Below are 19,799 nucleotides of genomic sequence, written 5' to 3' on the forward strand. Positions count from 1 at the left end.
GCCTGGATCCGAACACACACCAAGTCCCGTTCACCCATCACCCCTGTGCTCGCTGACCTACATTGGCTCCCGGTCCAGCAACGCCTCATATGTAAAATTCTGATCCTCGTGTTAAAATCCCTCCGTGGCCTCGCCCCTCCCTATCTCTGTAACCTCCTCCAGCCCTACAACCCTCCAAGATCTCTGCGCTCCTCCAATTCTGACCTCTTGCCCGATTTTAATCGTTCCACCATTGGCGGCCGTGCCTTCAGCTGCCGGGGCCCTAAGCTCTGGAATTCCCTCCCTAAACCTCTCCGCCTCTCTCTCTCCTCCTTTAAGATGCTCCTTAAAACCTGCCTCTTTGACCAAGCTTTTGGTCACCTGTCCTAATATCTCCTCATGTGGCTTGGTGTCAAATTTTGCTTGAAATCGCTCCTGTGAAGCATCTTGGGACGTTTTTCCACGTTAAAGGCGCTATATAAATGCAAGTTGTTGTTGTTGAGTCTCTCTGATTTTCTCTCCCCTCCTTTCTGTCCCTCTATCCAGTGCCAGCCTCATCCTTGGTGATTAATCTGGCTTTATGTTTGGGTAGTAGGCCGTAGGCTCCATCTCCACGGCAACAGGTGGTACAAGGACAGACTACTGAACACAAACCAAACTCCAGCACAGCTTCACATTCCATCTCCGGCCCCCTCCAGGCAGCTTTGGGAGCACACGTGACTCTGCTTTTCATTAACTGACTTCACCAAGAATGGGAATCCAATAAATCAGCTCTGTGGGCCACAGTGCTGGAATTTGGGTCAATCCCTCCTCCATTGTATCCTGACTTGAAATTTTCCAAAATAATTACCCAGCAGGATCAGAGTCACATTCCTGCTCCAGATACGGCCAGGGAAGGAATGGAATGTCGGGGTCCAGCTGTTCCTTTCTCCTGCCCTCTCACTGGCTCAGTATAAGTAGGGAGTTATTGTCAGCTCTCTGCTCACTCTTTGCCTCACTCACTGCTACTCACCTGAGGTGTGAACATCCCCAAGATATGAAGGGTTACTTTACTCTCGTACCACTTCTCCTGGAAATGGCCCTCACCCGGACCAATGATGCTGCAGGTAAGGATCGGGTCCTCGGCCAGTTTACGACAGGTTACATTACAATTCCAACCATTTCATTGTGGGATTTTCGAGGTGTCAAAACTGGCTTTTGAGGTCCAGATCAAACAGGACACTTCCCAGTGTGGTACTAAACTCAAACAGAGCATGAGGGGTCCTGCTCCTGATCACTGTCCAGTGACCCCTGGGTTAGAGAGAGGGGGAAATCAGCCAGGGTTCCTGCTCCTGATCACTGTCCAGTGACCCCTGGGTTAGAGAGAGGGGAAATCAGCCAGGGTTCCTGCTCCTGATCACTGTCCAGTGACCCCTGGGTTAGAGAGAGGGGGAAATCAGCCAGGGTTCCTGCTCCTGATCACTGTCCAGTGACCCCTGGGTTAGAGAGAGGGGGAAATCAGCCAGGGTTCCTGCTCCTGGTCACTGTCCAGTGACCCCTGGGTTAGAGAGAGGGGAAATCAGCCAGGGTTCCTGCTCCTGATCACTGTCCAGTGATCCCTGGGTTAGAGAGAGGGGGAAATCAGCCAGGGTTCCTGCTCCTGATCACTGTCCAGTGATCCCTGGGTTAGAGAGAGGGGAAATCAGCCAGGGTTCCTGCTCCTGATCACTGTCCAGTGATCCCTGGGTTAGAGAGAGGGGGAAATCAGCCAGGGTTCCTGCTCCTGATCACTGTCCAGTGATCCCTGGGTTAGAGAGAGGGGGAAATCAGCCAGGGTTCCTGCTCCTGATCACTGTCCAGTGACCCCTGGGTTAGAGAGAGGGGAAATCAGCCAGGGTTCCTGCTCCTGATCACTGTCCAGTGACCCCTGGGTTAGAGAGAGGGAAATCAGCCAGGGTTCCTGCTCCTGATCACTGTCCAGTAACCCCTGGGTTAGAGAGAGGGGAAATCAGCCAGGGTTCCTGCTCCTGATCACTGTCCAGTGATCCCTGGGTTAGAGAGAGGGGGAAACCAGCCAGGGTTCCTGCTCCTGATCACTGTCCAGTAACCCCTGGGTTAGAGAGAGGGGAAACCAGCCAGGGTTCCTGCTCCTTATCACTGTCCAGTAACCCCTGGGTTAGAGAGAGGGGAAATCAGCCAGGGTTCCTGCTCCTGATCACTGTCCAGTGACCCCTGGGTTAGAGATAGGTGAAATCAGCCAGGGTTCCTGCTCCTGAGTCCTGTTGGAGATTGTGTGCGTGAGACCTGGTCAGGACAACACTGTGCTCAGCTGTGATGTCCCCTACATCCTGGCAACTCACACTGTCTAGGCTCATAAAAGTGAACAACAGGGACTCGGAGGAGTTGGTGGAGGGGGCATACACCTGTGAACCAGACTGCAGCAAGTCTCTCCCTGGACTGCACTCTCATTCCGAGAATCTCCCTCTACTCTATTCCCAACCATGGATTTATTTTTTAAGAATGGGGAACGGGACAGTTCAACACCTGAACAGGGAAGGGGAATGGTAAAAACAAACAACGGGGAGTTGGAATGAAAAAATATGTCGCATTATGCAGATGTGTAAAGAGTCAGTGGGAAACAGGAAGTCAGTAACAGATAACAGGAAAATTAAAGTTAGAAAAGAAAGACTGCATTATGATACAATGTAACTGGGTAATATAATGGTACAATGTAACTGGGTAATATAATGGTACAATGTAACTGGGTAATATAATGGTACAGTGTAACTGGGTAATATAATGGTACAGTGTAACTGGGTAATATCATGGTACAGTGTAACTGGGTAATATCATGGTACAGTGTAACTGGGTAATATAATGGTACAATGTAACTGGGTAATATAATGGTACAATGTAACTGGGTAATATAATGGTACAATGTAACTGGGTAATAAAATGGTACAATGTAACTGGGTAATATAATGGTACAGTGTAACTGGGTAATATAATGGTACAGTGTAACTGGGTAATATCATGGTACAGTGTAACTGGGTAATATCATGGTACAGTGTAACTGGGTAATATAATGGTACAATGTAACTGGGTAATATAATGGTACAGTGTAACTGGGTAATATAATGGTACAATGTAACTGGGTAATATAATGGTACAGTGTAACTGGGTAATATAATGGTACAGTGTAACTGGGTAATATAATGGTACAGTGTAACTGGGTAATATAATGATACAGTGTAACTGGGTAATATAATGGTACAGTGTAACTGGGTAATATAATGGTACAATGTAACTGGGTAATATAATGGTACAGTGTAACTGGGTAATATAATGGTACAGTGTAACTGGGTAATATAATGATACAGTGTAACTGGGTAATATAATGGTACAGTGTAACTGGGTAATATAATGGTACAGTGTAACTGGGTAATATAATGGTACAGTGTAACTGGGTAATATAATGATACAGTGTAACTGGGTAATATAATGGTACAGTGTAACTGGGTAATATAATGGTACAATGTAACTGGGTAATATAATGATACAATGTAACTGGGTAATATAATGGTACAGTGTAACTGGGTAATATAATGGTACAGTGTAACTGGGTAATATAATCGTACAGTGTAACTGGGTAATATAATGGTACAATGTAACTGGGTAATATAATGGTACAGTGTAACTGGGTAATATAATGGTACAATGTAACTGGATAATATAATGGTACAATGTAACTGGATAATATAATGGTACAATGTAACTGGGTAATATAATGGTACAGTGTAACTGGGTAATATAATGGTACAATGTAACTGGGCAATATAATGGTACAATGTAACTGGGTAATATAATGGTACAATGTAACTGGGTAATATAATGGTACAGTGTAACTGGGTAATATAATGGTACAGTGTAACTGGGTAATATAATGATACAATGTAACTGGGTAATATAATGGTACAATGTAACTGGGCAATATAATGGTACAATGTAACTGGGTAATATAATGGTACAGTGTAACTGGGTAATATAATGGTACAGTGTAACTGGGTAATATAATGATACAATGTAACTGGGTAATATAATGGTACAATGTAACTGGGTAATATAATGGTACAATGTAACTGGGTAATATAATGATACAATGTAACTGGGTAATATAATGGTACAGTGTAACTGGGTAATATAATGATACAATGTAACTGGGTAATATAATGGTACAGTGTAACTGGGTAATATAATGATACAATGTAACTGGGTAATATAATGGTACAATGTAACTGGGTAATATAATGGTACAGTGTAACTGGGTAATATAATGGTACAGTGTAACTGGGTAATATAATCGTACAATGTAACTGGGTAATATAATGGTACAATGTAACTGGGTAATATAATGGTACAATGTAACTGGGTAATATAATGGTGCAGTGTCAGTGGGTAATATAATGGTACAGTGTAACTGGGTAATATAATGGTACAATGTAACTGGGTAATATAATGGTACAATGTAACTGGGTAATATAATGGTACAGTGTAACTGGGTAATATAATGGTACAGTGTAACTGGGTAATATAATGGTACAGTGTAACTGGGTAATATAATGGTACAATGTAACTGGGTAATATAATGGTACAATGTAACTGGGTAATATAATGGTACAGTGTTACTGGGTAATATAATGGTACAGTGTAACTGGGTAATATCATGGTACAATGTAACTGGGTAATATAATGGTACAATGTTACTGGGTAATATAATGGTACAGTGTAACTGGGTAATATAATGGTACAATGTAACTGGGTAATATAATGGTACAATGTAACTGGGTAATATAATGGTACAGTGTAACTGGGTAATATAATGGTACAATGTAACTGGGTAATATAATGGTACAGTGTAACTGGGTAATATAATGATACAATGTAACTGGGTAATATAATGGTACAATGTAACTGGGTAATATAATGGTACAATGAAACTGGGTAATATAATGGTACAATGTAACTGGGTAATATAATGTTACAATGTAACTGGGTAATATAATGGTACAATGTAACTGGGTAATATAATGGTACAGTGTAACTGGGTAATATAATGGTACAATGTAACTGGGTAATATAATGGTACAGTTTAACTGGGTAATATAATGGTACAGTGTAACTGGGTAATATAATGGTACAATGTAACTGGGTAATATAATGGTACAATGTAACTGGGTAATATAATGGTACAGTGTTACTGGGTAATATAATGGTACAATGTAACTGGGTAATATAATGGTACAATGAAACTGGGTAATATAATGGTACAATGTAACTGGGTAATATAATGGTACAATGTAACTGGGTAATATAATGGTACAATGTAACTGGGTAATATAATGGTACAGTGTAACTGGGTAATATAATGGTCCAATGTAACTGGGTAATATAATGGTACAATGTAACTGGGTAATATAATGGTACAATGTAACTGGGTAATATAATGGTACAGTGTAACTGGGTAATATAATGGTACAATGTAACTGGGTAATATAATGGTACAGTGTAACTGGGTAATATAATGGTACAGTGTAACTGGGTAATATAATGGTACAGTGTAACTGGGTAATATAATGGTACAATGTAACTGGGTAATATAATGGTACAGTGTAACTGGGTAATATAATGGTACAGTGTAACTGGGTAATATAATGGTACAATGTAACTGGGTAATATAATGATACAGTGTAACTGGGTAATATAATGGTACAATGTAACTGGGTAATATAATGATACAATGTAACTGGGTAATATAATGATACAATGTAACTGGGTAATATAATGGTACAATGTAACTGGGTAATATAATGGTACAATGTTACTGGGTAATATAATGGTACAGTGTAACTGGGTAATATAATGGTACAATGTAACTGGGTAATATAATGGTACAGTGTAACTGGGTAATATAATGGTACAATGTAACTGGGTAATATAATGGTACAATGTAACTGGGTAATATAATGGTACAGTTTAACTGGGTAATATAATGGTACAGTGTAACTGGGTAATATAATGGTACAATGTAACTGGGTAATATAATGGTACAGTGTAACTGGGTAATATAATGGTACAATGTAACTGGGTAATATAATGGTACAATGTAACTGGGTAATATAATGGTACAGTGTAACTGGGTAATATAATGATACAATGTAACTGGGTAATATAATGGTACAGTTTAACTGGGTAATATAATGGTACAGTGTAACTGGGTAATATAATGGTACAGTTTAACTGGGTAATATAATGGTACAGTGTAACTGGGTAATATAATGGTACAATGTAACTGGGTAATATAATGGTACAATGTAACTGGGTAATATAATGGTACAATGTAACTGGGTAATATAATGGTACAATGTAACTGGGTAATATAATGGTACAGTTTAACTGGGTAATATAATGGTACAGTGTAACTGGGTAATATAATGGTACAATGTAACTGGGTAATATAATGGTACAGTTTAACTGGGTAATATAATGGTACAATGTAACTGGGTAATATAATGGTACAGTGTAACTGGGTAATATAATGGTACAATGTAACTGGGTAATATAATGGTACAGTGTAACTGGGTAATATAATGGTACAATGTAACTGGGTAATATAATGGTACAATGTAACTGGATAATATAATGGTACAATGTAACTGGGTAATATAATGGTACAGTGTAACTGGGTAATAAAATGGTACAATGTTACTGGGTAATATAATGGTACAGTGTAACTGGGTAATATAATGGTACAATGTTACTGGGTAATTTTATGGTACAATGTAACTGGGTAATATAATGGTACAGTGTAACTGGGTAATATAATGGTACAATGTTACTGGGTAATTTTATGGTACAATGTAACTGGGTAATATAATGGTACAATGTAACTGGGTAATATAATGGTACAATGTAACTGGATAATATAATGGTACAATGTAACTGGATAATATAATGGTACAATGTAACTGGGTAATATAATGGTACAGTGTAACTGGGTAATATAATGGTACAGTGTAACTGGGTAATATAATGGTACAATGTAACTGGGTAATATAATGGTACAATGTAACTGGGTAATATAATGATACAATGTAACTGGGTAATATAATGGTACAATGTAACTGGGTAATATAATGGTACAATGTAACTGGGTAATATAATGGTACAATGTAACTGGGTAATATAATGGTACAATGTAACTGGGTAATATAATGATACAATGTAACTGGGTAATATCATGGTACAATGTAACTGGGTAATATAATGATACAATGTAACTGGGTAATATAATGGTACAATGTAACTGGGTAATATAATGGTACAATGTAACTGGGTAATATAATGGTACAGTGTAACTGGGTAATATAATGGTACAGTGTAACTGGGTAATATCATGGTACAATGTAACTGGGTAATATAATGATACAATGTAACTGGGTAATATAATGGTACAATGTAACTGGGTAATATAATGGTACAATGTAACTGGGTAATATAATGGTACAATGTTACTGGGTAATATAATGGTACAGTGTAACTGGGTAATATAATGATACAATGTAACTGGGTAATATAATGGGACAATGTAACTGGGTAATATAATGATACAATGTAACTGGGTAATATAATGATACAGTGTAACTGGGTAATTTTATGGTACAATGTAACTGGGTAATATAATGGTACAGTGTAACTGGGTAATATAATGGTACAATGTTACTGGGTAATTTTATGGTACAATGTAACTGGGTAATTTTATGGTACAATGTAACTGGGTAATTTTATGGTACAATGTTACTGGGTAATTTTATGGTACAATGTAACTGGGTAATTTTATGGTACAATGTAACTGGGTAATTTTATGGTACAATGTAACTGGGTAATATAATGGTACAATGTTACTGGGTAATTTTATGGTACAATGTAACTGGGTAATTTTATGGTACAATGTAACTGGGTACTTTGGATTCAATTTTCAAATTAATAATTGGGAGGGTTGGTAGCAGGGATCATTGAAAATTGCCACCATTTCAGACCCGCCTCCAACCCGCTCATTTCCAGTTTTCACCAGGCCGGGTCGAGCGGTGAGTGACCTCCCTGCTCCCAAGATGCAGGTCATGCCTTAAAATCTTTCAAGGAGTCTTCAGGCCTCCATTTTTCTCTAATTCCTGATTTAAACCCCACGTGGCCGGATCCTCGGACCTTCTGTTTTGCATTCATGAAAGGAGGTGAAAAGGCCCGAGACTAACAGGTGGGTGCCTCGAAAGGCACAGTTTGAGAGTGCATCCCCCAGGCCTACAAAGCCTACCTGCACCGACCCGCCAACGATATCATGGACACCGCACCCCCGATTGCGGACCCCCCAACCTCCGAATACTTTGTTTCTAATCTGCGCTGTCCCTGTCCTGGGAGTGTTTGATGGGACAGTGTGGAGGGAGCTTTACTCTGTATCTAACCCGTGCTGTCCCTGTCCTGGGAGTGTTTGATGGGACAGTGTGGAGGGAGCTTTACTCTGTATCTAACCCGTGCTGTCCCTGTCCTGGGAGTGTTTGATGGGACAGTGTGGAGGGAGCTTTACTCTGTATCTAACCCGTGCTGTCCCTGTCCTGGGAGTGTTTGATGGGACAGTGTAGAGGGAGCTTTACTCTGTATCTAACCCGTGCTGTCCCTGTCCTGGGAGTGTTTGATGGGACAGTGTGGAGGGAGCTTTACTCTGTATCTAACCCGTGCTGTCCCTGTCCTGGGAGTGTTTGATGGGACAGTGTAGAGGGAGCTTTACTCTGTATCTAACCCGTGCTGTCCCTGCCCTGGGAGTGTTTGATGGGACAGTGTAGAGGGAGCTTTACTCTGTATCTAACCCGTGCTGTCCCTGTCCTGGGAGTGTTTGATGGGACAGTGTAGAGGGAGCTTTACTCTGTATCTAACCCGTGCTGTCCCTGCCCTGGGAGTGTTTGATGGGACAGTGTAGAGTGAGCTTTACTCTGTATCTAACCCGTGCTGTCCCTGTCCTGGGAGTGTTTGATGGGACAGTGTAGACTGAGCTTTACTCTGTATCTCACCCATGCTGTACCTGCCCTGGGAGTGTTTGATGGGCCAGTGTCGAGGGAGCTTTACTCTGGATCTAACCCGTGCTATACCTGCCCTGGGAGGGTTTGATGGGACAGTGTAGAGGGAGCTTTACTCTGTATCTAACCCATGCTGTACCTGCCCTGGGAGTGTTTGATGGGACAGTGTAGAGGGAGCTTTACTCTGTATCTAACCCTGTACCTGACCCTGGGAGTGTTTGATGGGACAGTGTAGAGGGAGCTTTACTCTGTATCTAACCCTGTCCCTGACCCTGGGAGTGTTTGATGGGACAGTGCAGAGGGAGCTTTACTCTGTATTTAACCCTGTCCCTGACCCTGGGAGTGTTTGATGGGACAGTGTAGAGGGAGCTTTACTCTGTATCTAACCCTTTCCCTGACCCTGGGAGTGTTTGATGGGACAGTGTCGAGGGAGCTTTACTCTGTATTTAACCCTGTACCTGACCCTGGGAGTGTTTGATGGGACAGTGTAGAGGGAGCTTTACTCTGTATTTAACCCTGTACCTGACCCTGGGAGTGTTTGATGGGACAGTGTGGAGGGAGCTTTACTCTGTGTCTAACCCTGTACCTGCCCTGGGAGTGTTTGATGGGACAGTGTAGGGGGAGCTTTACTCTGTATCCAACCCGTGCTGTACCTGCCCAGGGAATTGCCTTCACCATGCCATTATCAGCTCTCACTTCCAGCAAGTTACGGTGCAGATTATATTGGAGCGAAAGGGTGCAGCACCAAGTCTAACTAAGAGTAGACAAGGCAAGACATCTCTCTCCAGCAAGGCTTGCCCCATAGCTGAGTAATATAATGATTGAATGTAATACAAGCCTTGGGTGAGCTGATGAGAGTTGGGTGCCGGTGAAGGGGTCCTTACAGTGCAGACACTCGACCTATTTTTGAAGAGGTGGCTCGAAATGTTCTTGTGCTTCTGAGTATGTGAGATCATTCTCCTTTATCCACAGCGATTCAAAGCAATCCTTTGGTGCCAGAGGAAAGACTCATTGATTCCTCCAAAGAAGAGCTGACCTGCCTGCCTTCTGGTGTACTGTAAGTTATGAACTGTCCCATCAAACACTCCCAGGGCAGGTACAGGGTTAGATGGAGAGTAAAGCTCCCTCCACACTGTCCCATCAAACACTCCCAGGGCAGGTACAGCACGGGTTAGATACAGAGTAAAGCTCCCTCCACACTGTCCCATCAAACACCCCCAGGGCAGGTACAGCATGGGTTAGATACAGAGTAAAGCTCCCTCCACACTGTCCCATCAAACACTCCCAGGGCAGGTACAGCATGGGTTAGATACAGAGTAAAGCTCCCTCGACACTGTCCCATCAAACACTCCCAGGGCAGGTACAGCATGGGTTAGATACAGAGTAAAGCTCCCTCCACACTGTCCCATCAAACACTCCCAGGGCAGGTACAGCATGGGTTAGATACAGAGTAAAGCTCCCTCCACACTGTCCCATCAAACACTCCCAGGGCAGGTACAGCATGGGTTAGATACAGAGTAAAGCTCCCTCCACACTGTCCCATCAAACACTCCCAGGGCAGGTACAGCATGGGTTAGATACAGAGTAAAGCTCCCTCCACACTGTCCCATCAAACACTCCCAGGGCAGGTACAGCATGGGTTAGATACAGAGTAAAGCTCCCTCCACACTGTCCCATCAAACACTCCCAGGGCAGGTACAGCATGGGTTAGATACAGAGTAAAGCTCCCTCCACACTGTCCCATCAAACACTCCCAGGGCAGTTACAGGGTTAGATACAGAGTAATGCTCCCTCCACACTGTCCCATCAAACATTCCCAGGGCAGGTACAGGGTTAGATGCAGAGTAAAGCTCCCTCTACACTGTCCCATCAAACACTCCCAGGGCAGGCACAGCACGGGTTAGATACAGAATAAAGCTCCCTCCACACTGTCCCATCAAACATTCCCAGGGCAGGTACAGGGTTAGATACAGAGTAAAGCTCCCTCCACACTGTCCCATCAAACACTCCCAGGGCAGGTACAGCACAGGTCAGATACAGAGTAAAGCTCCCTCCACACTGTCGCATCAAACACTCCCAGGGCAGGTACAGCACGGGTTAGATACAGAGCAAAGCTTCCTCTAAACTGTCCCATCAAACACTCCCAGGTCAGAAAGGGGATGTTCGCTGATGATTGCACAGTGTTCAGTTCCATTCGCAACCCCTCAAATAATGAAGCTGTCCGTGCCCGCATGTAGCAAGACCTGGACAACATCCAGGCTTAGGCTGATAAGTGGCAAGTAACATTCGCGCCAGATAAGTGCCAGGCAATGACCATCTCCAACAAGAGAGAGTCTAACCACCTCCCCTTGACATTCAACGGCATTACCATCGCCAAATCCCCCACCATCAACATCCTGGGGGTCACCATTGACCAGAAACTTAACTGGACCAGCCATATAAATACTGTGGCTACAAGAGCAGGTCAGAGGCTGGGTATTCTGCGGCGAGTGACTCACCTCCTGACTCCCCAAAGCCTTTCTACCATCTGCAAGGCACAAGTCAGGAGTGTGATGGAATACTCTCCACTTGCCTGGATGAGTGCAGCTCCAACAACGCTCAAGAAGCTCGACACCATCCAGGACAAAGCAGCCCGCCTGATTGGTACCCCATCCACCACCCTAAACATTCACTCCCTTCACCACTGGCGCACAGTGGCTGCAGTGTGCACCATCCACAGGATGCACTGCAGCAACTCGCCAAGGCTTCTTCGACAGCACCTCCCAAACCCGCGATCTCTACCCCCGAGAAGGACAAGGGCAGCAGGCACATGGGAACAATACCACCTGCACCTCCAAGTCACACACCATCCCGACTTGGAAATATATCGCCGTTCCTTCATCGTCACTGGGTCAAAATCCTGGAACTCCCTTCCTAACAGCACTGTGGGAGAACCTTCACCACACGGACTGCAGCGGTTCAAGAAGGCAGCTCACCACCACCTTCTCAAGGGCAATGAGAGATGGGCAATAAATTCCGGCCTCGCCAGCGACGCCCACATCCCATGAACGAATAAAAAAAGGTACAGCACGGGTTAGATACAGAGTAAAGCTCCCTCCACACTGTCCCATCAAACACTCCCAGGGCAGGTACAGCACGGGTTAGATACAGAGTAAAGCTCCCTCTACACTGTCCCATCAAACACTCCCAGGGCAGGTACAGCACGGGTTAGATACAGAGTAAAGCTCCCTCTACACTGTCCCATCAAACACTCCCAGGACAGGTACAGCACGGGTTAGATACAGAGTAAAGCTCCCTCTACACTGTCCCATCAAACACTCCCAGGGCAGGTACAGCACGGGTTAGATACAGAGTAAAGCTCCCTCTACACTGTCCCATCAAACACTCCCAGGGCAGGTACTGCACGGGTTTGATACAGAGTAAAGCTCCCTCTACACTGTCCCATCAAACACTCCCAGGACAGGTACAGCACGGGTTAGATACAGAGTAAAGCTCCCTCTACACTGTTACATTCTATCATTGTTCAATTATAGTGGGAGAATATGTCGCAAAGGACCAACCCCCATTGGGACAGTGTGAGATTGTTTCAATTCCCCAACCCATCATGCTTCAATCGATATGAGTACAGTGCTGATCAGCTTGGAATTAGAGGCAGTTTTGTGCTGTCGGCCATGCCCACTAGCACTGAGACTGACCAAACTCATTTAGAATCATAGAAAGGTTACAGCACGGAAGGAGGCCACATTCGACCCATCGAGTCATTGCCGGCTCTATGCAAGAGCAGTCCATCCAGTCCCACTCCCCCGCCCTTTCCCCGTGGCCCTGCACATTTTTTCCTTTCAAGTATTTATCCAGTTCCCTTTTGAAGGCCATGATTGAATCTGCCTCCTCCACCCCCTCGGGCAGTGCATCCAGATCATAACCACTCGCTGGGTAAAAAAGTTTCTCCCCATGTCACCTTTGGATCTTGTGCCAATCACCTTAAATCCATGTCCTCTGCTCATTGACCCTTCCACCAATGGGAACAGTTTCTCTCTATCTACTCTGTCTGGACCCTTCATGATTTTGAATACCTCGATCAAATCTCCTCTCAACCTTCTCTGTTCCAAGGAGAACAACCCCAGCTTCTCCAGTCTATCCACGTAACTGAAGTCCCTCATCACTGGAATCATTCTCGTAAATCTCTTCTGCACCCTCTCCAAGGCCTTCATATCCTTCCTAAAGTGCGGTGCCCAGAATTGGACACAATACTCCAGTTGTGGCCGAACCAGTGTTTTATAAAGGTTCATCATGACTTCCATACTTTTGTACTCTATGCCTCTATTTATAAAGCCCAGGATCCCGTATGCTTTTTTAACCATTTTCTGAACCTGCCCTGCCACCTTCAGTGATTTGTGAACATATACCCCCAGATCTCTCTGTTCCTGTACCCCTTTTAGAATTGTACCATTTACTTTATATTGCCTCTTCTCATTCTTCCGACCAAAATGTATCACTTCGCACAAATTTTGAAATTGTGCCCTGTGCACCCAAGTCCAAGTCATTAATATATATCAAGAAAAGCAGTGGTCCCAGCACCGACCCCTGGGGAACACCACTGTACCCCTCCCTCCAGTCCGAAAAACAACCGTTCACCACTACTCTCTGTTTCCTGTCACTTATCCAATTCTGTATCCATGCTGCCACTGCCCCTTTTATTCCATGGGTTTCAATTTTGCTGACAAGCCTATTATGAGGTACTTTATCAAACGCCTTTTGAAAGTCCAGATACACAACATCAACTGCATTGCCCTCATCAGCCCTCTCTGTTAGCTCATCAAAAAACTCAATCAAGTTAGTTAAACACGATTTGCCTTTAACAAATCCATGCTGGCTTTCCCTAATCAATCTACACTCGTCCAAATGACTGTTAATTCTGTCCCGGATTATCGTTTCTAAAAGTTTCCCCACCACTGAGGTTAAACTGACTGGCCTGTAGTTGCTGGGTTTATCCTTACACCCTTTTTTGAACAAGGGTGTAACATTTGCAATTCTCCAGTCCTCTGGCACCACCCCGGTATCTAAGGATGTTTGGAAGATTATGGCCAGCACCTCCGCAATTTCCACCCTTACTTCCCTCAGCAACCTAGGATGCATCCCATCCGGACCGGGTGATTTACCTACTTTAAGTACAGCCAGCCTTTCTAGTACCTCCTCTATCAATTTTCACCCCATCCAGTATCTCATCTACCTCCCTCTTTTACTGTGACTTTGGCAGCATCTTCTTCCCTGGTAAAGACAGATGCAAAGTGCACGTTTAGTACCTCAGGCATGCCCTCTGCCTCCATGAGTCGATCTCCCTTTGGTCCTTAATCGGCCCCACCCCTCCTCTTACGACCCGTTTACTGTTTACATGCCTGTAGAAGACTTTTGGATATCCCTTTTCTGTGGCCTCCAGTCTATTCTCATACTCTCTCTTTGCCCCTCTTATTTACTTTTTCACTTCCCCTCTGAACTTTCTATATTCGGCCTGGTTCTCACTTGTGTTATCAACCTGACACCTGTCATACGCCCCCTTTTTTCTGCTCCATCTTACTCTCTATCTCTTTTGTCATTCGGTGTCCTCTGGCATTAGTTGCCCCACATTTCCCCCTTGTGGGAATGTACCTACACTATACCCGAATCATCTCCTCTTTAAAGGCCGCCCATTGTTCAATTACAGAAATTCCTCCCCCTCTCTGCCCTTTACACTATTACTAACCCAGTCTATATTAGGATAGTTGAAGTCTCCCAGTTATCACTACTCTATGGTTCTTGCACCTCTCTGTAATTTCCTTGCAAATTTTCTCCTCTATCTCCTTCCCACGAGTTGGAGGCCTATAGAATAAACCCAGTAGTGGTACCTCTATTGTTTCTTAACTCAAAGCAAATAGATTTTGTCCTTGACCCCTCCAGGACATCAGTTTGGGTTCCGCCAGGACCACTCAGCTCCAGACCTCATTACAGCCTTGGTCCAAACATGGACAAAAGAACTGAATTCCAGAGGTGAGGTGACTGCCCTTGACATCAAGGCAGCATTTGACCAAATGTGGCACCAAGGAGCCCGAGTAAAATTGAAATCAATGGGAATCAGGGGGAAAACTCTCCAGTGGCTGGAGTCATACCTAACACAAAGGAGTGTTGTTGGAGGCCAATCATCTCAGCCCCAGGGCATTGCTGCAGGAGTTCCTCAGGGCAGTATCCTAGGCCCAACCATCTTCAGCTGCTTCATCAATGACCTTCCCTCCATTATAAGGTCAGAAATGGGGATGTTTGCTGATGATTACATAGTGTTCAGTTCCATTCGCAACCCCTCAGATAATGAAGCAGTCCGAGCCTGCATGCAGCAAGACCTGGACAACATCCAGGCTTGGCCTGATAAGTGGCAAGTTACATTCGCCAGACAAGTGCCAGGCAATGACCATCTCCAACAAGAGAGAGTCCAACCACCTGCCCTTGACATTCAACGGCATTACCATCGCCGAATCCCCCACCATCAACATCCTGGGGGTCACCATTGACCAGAAACTTAACTGGACCAGCCACATAAATACTGTGGCTGCAAGAGCAGGTCAGAGGCTGGGTATTCTACGGTGAGTGACTCACCTCCTGACTCCCCAAAGCCTTTCCACCATCTACAAGGCACAAGTCAGGAGTGTGATGGAATACTCTCCACTTGCCTGGATGAGTGCAGCTCCAACAACACTCAAGAAGCTCGACACCATCCAGGACAAAGCAGCCCGCTTGATTGGCACCCCATCCACCACCCTAAACATTCACTCCCTTCACCACCGGCGCACTGTGGCTGCAGTGTGTACCATCCACAGGATGCACTGCAGCAACTCGCCAAGGCTTCTTCGACAGCACCTCCCAAACCCGCGACCTCTACCACCTGGAAGGACAAGGGCAGCAGGCACATGGGAACAACACCACCTGCACGTTCCCCTCCAAGTCACACACCATCCCGACTTTGAAATATATCACCGTTCCTTCATCGTCGCTGGGTCAAAATCCTGGAACTCCCTTCCCAACAGCACTGTGGGAGAACCTTCACCACACGGACTGCAGCATAAGAACATAAGAAATAGGAGCAGGAGTAGGCCAATCGGCCCCACGAGCCTGCTCCGCCATTCAATAAGATCATGGCTGATCTGATCCTAACCTCAAATCTAAATTCATGTCCAATTTCCTGCCCGCTCCCCGTAACCCCTAATTCCCTTTACTTCTTGGAAACTGTCTTTTTCTGTTTTAAATTTATTTAATGATGTAGCTTCCACAGCTTCCTGAGGCAGCAAATTCCACAGACCGACTACCCTCTGAGTGAAAAAGTTTCTCCTCATCTCAGTTTTGAAAGAGCAGCCCCTTATTCTAAGATTATGCCCGCTAGTTCCAGTTTCACCCATCCTTGGGAACATCCTTAACGCATCCACCCGATCAAGCCCCTTCACAATCTTATATGTTTCAATAAGATCGCCTCTCATTCTTCTGAACTCCAATGAGTAGAGTCCCAATCTACTCAACCTCTCCTCATATGTCCGCCCCCTCATCCCTGGGATTAACCGAGTGAACCTTCTTTGTACTGCCTCGAGAGCAAGTATGTCTTTTCTTAAGTATGGACACCAAAACTGTATGCAGTATTCCAGGTGCGGTCTCACCAATACCTTATATAACTGCAGCAATACCTCCCTGTTTTGATATTCTATCCCCCTAGCAACAAAAGCCAACATTCCTTTGGTCTTCTTGATCACCTGCTGCACCTGCACACTAACCTTTTGATTTTCTTGCACTAGGACCCCCAGATCCCTTTGTACTGCAGTACTTTCCAGTTTCTCGCTATTAAGATAATAACTTGCTCTCTCATTTTTCCTGCCAAAGTGCATAACCTCACATTTTCCAATATTGTATTGCATCTGCCAAATCTCCGCCCACTCACCCAGCCTGTCTATATCCCCTTGTAGGTTTTTTATGTCCTCCTCACTCTCTACTTTCCCTCCCATCTTTGTATCATCTGCAAACTTTGATATGTTACACTCGGTCCCCTCCTCCAAATCGTAAATATAGATTGTAAAGAGTTGGGGACCCAGCACCGACCCCTGCGGAACACCACTGGCTACTGGTTGCCAGTCCGAGAATGAACCATTTATCCCAACTCTCTGCTTCCTGTTAGATAACCAATCCTCCACCCATGCCAGAATATTACCCCCAATCCAGGGATTCTTTATCTTGAGCAATAATCTTTTATGTGGCACCTTGTCGAATGCCTTCTGGAAGTCGAAATACACTACGTCCACTGGTTCCCCTTTATCCACCCTGTACGTTATGTCCTCAAAGAACTCAAGCAAATTTGTCAGACATGACTTCCCCTTCGTAAAGCCATGCTGACTTTGTCCTATTAAATTATGTTTATCCAAATGTTCTGCTACTGTCTCCTTAATAATAGACTCCAAAATTTTACCCACCACAGATGTTAGGCTAACTGGCCTATAATTTCCAGCCTTCTGCCTACTACCCTTTTTAAATAAGAGTGTTACATTGGCAGTTTTCCAATCTGCCGGGACCTTTGCCGAGTCCAGAGAATTTTGGAAAATTATTACCAAAGCATCCACAATCCCTACTGCCACTTCCCTCAAGACCCTAGGATGGAAGCCATCAGGTCCAGGGGATTTATCTGCCTTGAGTCCCATTAATTTACTGAGTACCAATTCCTTAGTGATTTTAATCGTATTTAGCTCCTCCCCCTGTAGAGCCCCCTGTTTGTCCAGTGTTGGGATATTCTGAGTGTCCTCTACCGTAAAGACTGAAACAAAATATTTGTTCAGCATTTTTGCCATCTCCATGTTTCCCACCATTAATTTCCCGGTCTCATCCTCTAAGGGACCTACATTTGCCTTAGCCACCCTTTTTCTTTTTATATAACTGTAGAAACTCATGCGATCTGTTTTTATATTTTTTGCTAATTTCTTTTCGTAATCTAACTTCCCTTTCTTAATCAATCCTTTCGTTACTTTTTGCTGTATTTTGAAGACTTCCCAATCTTCTATCCTCCCACTAAGTTTGGCTACCTTATATGTCCTTGTTTTTAGTCGGATACTATCCTTGATTTCTTTACTTAGCCACGGGTGGCTGTCATTTCTTTTACACCCTTTTTTCCTCAGTGGAATATATATTTTTTGAAAGTTGTAAAATAACTCCCTAAATGAACACCACTGCTCATGTACCGTCTTACCCTTTAATCTATTTTCCCAGTCCACTTTAATCAATTCCGCTCTCATACCATCATAGTCTCCTTTATTCCAGCTCAGTATGCTTGTTTGAGAACCAACCTTCTCACCCTCTAATTGGATATGGAATGTAACCATGTTATGGTCGCTCGTTCCAAGGGGATCCTTAACTAGGGCATTATTAATTAATCCTGGCTCATTACACAGGACCAGGTCCAAGGTTGCCTGCCCCCTTGTAGGATCAGTTACATACTGCTCATGAAATCCATCCCTAATACACTCAATAAACTCTTCCTCAAGGCTGCTCTGCCCAATTTGATTTGTCCAGTTAATACGATAGTGAAAATCCCCCATAATTATAGCTGTTCCCTTATTACATGCCCCGACTATTTCCTGATTAATACTTCTTCCAGCAGAGTTGCAACTATTAGGAGGCCTATATGCTACGCCCACGAGTGTTTTTTTCCCCTTATTATTCCTTATCTCTACCCAAACTGTTTCATTATCCTGATCCTTTGCCCCAATATCATTTCTCTGTATTACAGTGATTCCTTCCTTTATTAACATAGCCACCCCACCTCCCCTTCCTTCCTGCCTGTCCTTCCTGATTGTTAAATACCCTGGCATATTTAATTCCCAGTCGTTGTCACCCTGCAGCCATGTTTCTGTAATGGCCACAAGATCATACCCATACGTAGTTATTTGTGCCGTTAACTTGTCCATTTTGTTACGAATGCCACGTGCATTCAGATAAAGAACTTTCAAATCTGTTTTGTGACACTTAGTTCCTGCTTTTTCCTTTTTTAACACTTTACCTTTTACTCCATACCTTCTGTCCCTTCCTGACACGCTTTCCTCTGTCTCCCTGCTCAGGTTCCCAACCCCCTGCCACAGCTTTGATGCTGGGTTAATCGCCTTACGCCTTCTCATTTTTATTTTATCTGTAGTGTCTAAAGTACACTTTCTTTCCACTGCTCTACGCTTTTCCCTTTCTCTTGTGCTTGAACAACTGTTTGTACTATTTGTATTGTAGATTTCCCCTGGGTCTTCCCCTCTCTTGCTGCTCTCAACTTTATTCCCTTCTGACTCCCCGCTCAGGTTCCCATCCCCCTGCCACTCTAGTTTAAACCATCCCCAACAGCACGAGCAAACACCCCCACGAGGGCATTGGTCCCGGTCCTGCTCGGGTGTAACCCGTCACGCTTGTACAGGTCCCACCTTCCCCAGAACTGGTCCCAATGTCCCAGGAATCTAAATCCCTCCCTCCTACACCATCCCTGCAGCCACGCATTCATCCTGTCTATTCTCCTGTTCCTATACTCACTAGCACGTGGCACTGGGAGTAATCCTGAGATCAGCACCTTTGAAGTCCTGCTTTTTAATTTATCTCCTAACTCCTTAAATTCACTTTGCAGGACCCCATCCCTTTTTTTACCTGTGTCGTTGGTACCGATATGGACCACGACTACTGGCTGTT

General features: G+C 44.2%; 1 protein-coding gene across 1 annotated transcript in view; it reads left to right on the plus strand.

Moving 5' to 3' along the window:
* The first annotated feature begins 736 nt into the window (after nucleotides 1–736).
* Nucleotides 737–19,799, plus strand: part of LOC137311308 (C-C motif chemokine 18-like) — a 28,107-nt gene continuing 9,044 nt past the window's right edge. The window contains exons 1-2 of the mRNA XM_067978598.1: nucleotides 737–1,085; nucleotides 10,056–10,140. Coding sequence (XP_067834699.1) covers nucleotides 884–1,085; nucleotides 10,056–10,140 — 287 coding nt within the window. The 5' untranslated portion in view covers nucleotides 737–883. The remainder of the gene's footprint in view (nucleotides 1,086–10,055; nucleotides 10,141–19,799) is intronic.

Source organism: Heptranchias perlo, unplaced genomic scaffold, assembly GCF_035084215.1.
Source record: "Heptranchias perlo isolate sHepPer1 unplaced genomic scaffold, sHepPer1.hap1 HAP1_SCAFFOLD_324, whole genome shotgun sequence".
In the NCBI taxonomy this organism is placed as follows: domain Eukaryota; kingdom Metazoa; phylum Chordata; class Chondrichthyes; order Hexanchiformes; family Hexanchidae; genus Heptranchias; species Heptranchias perlo.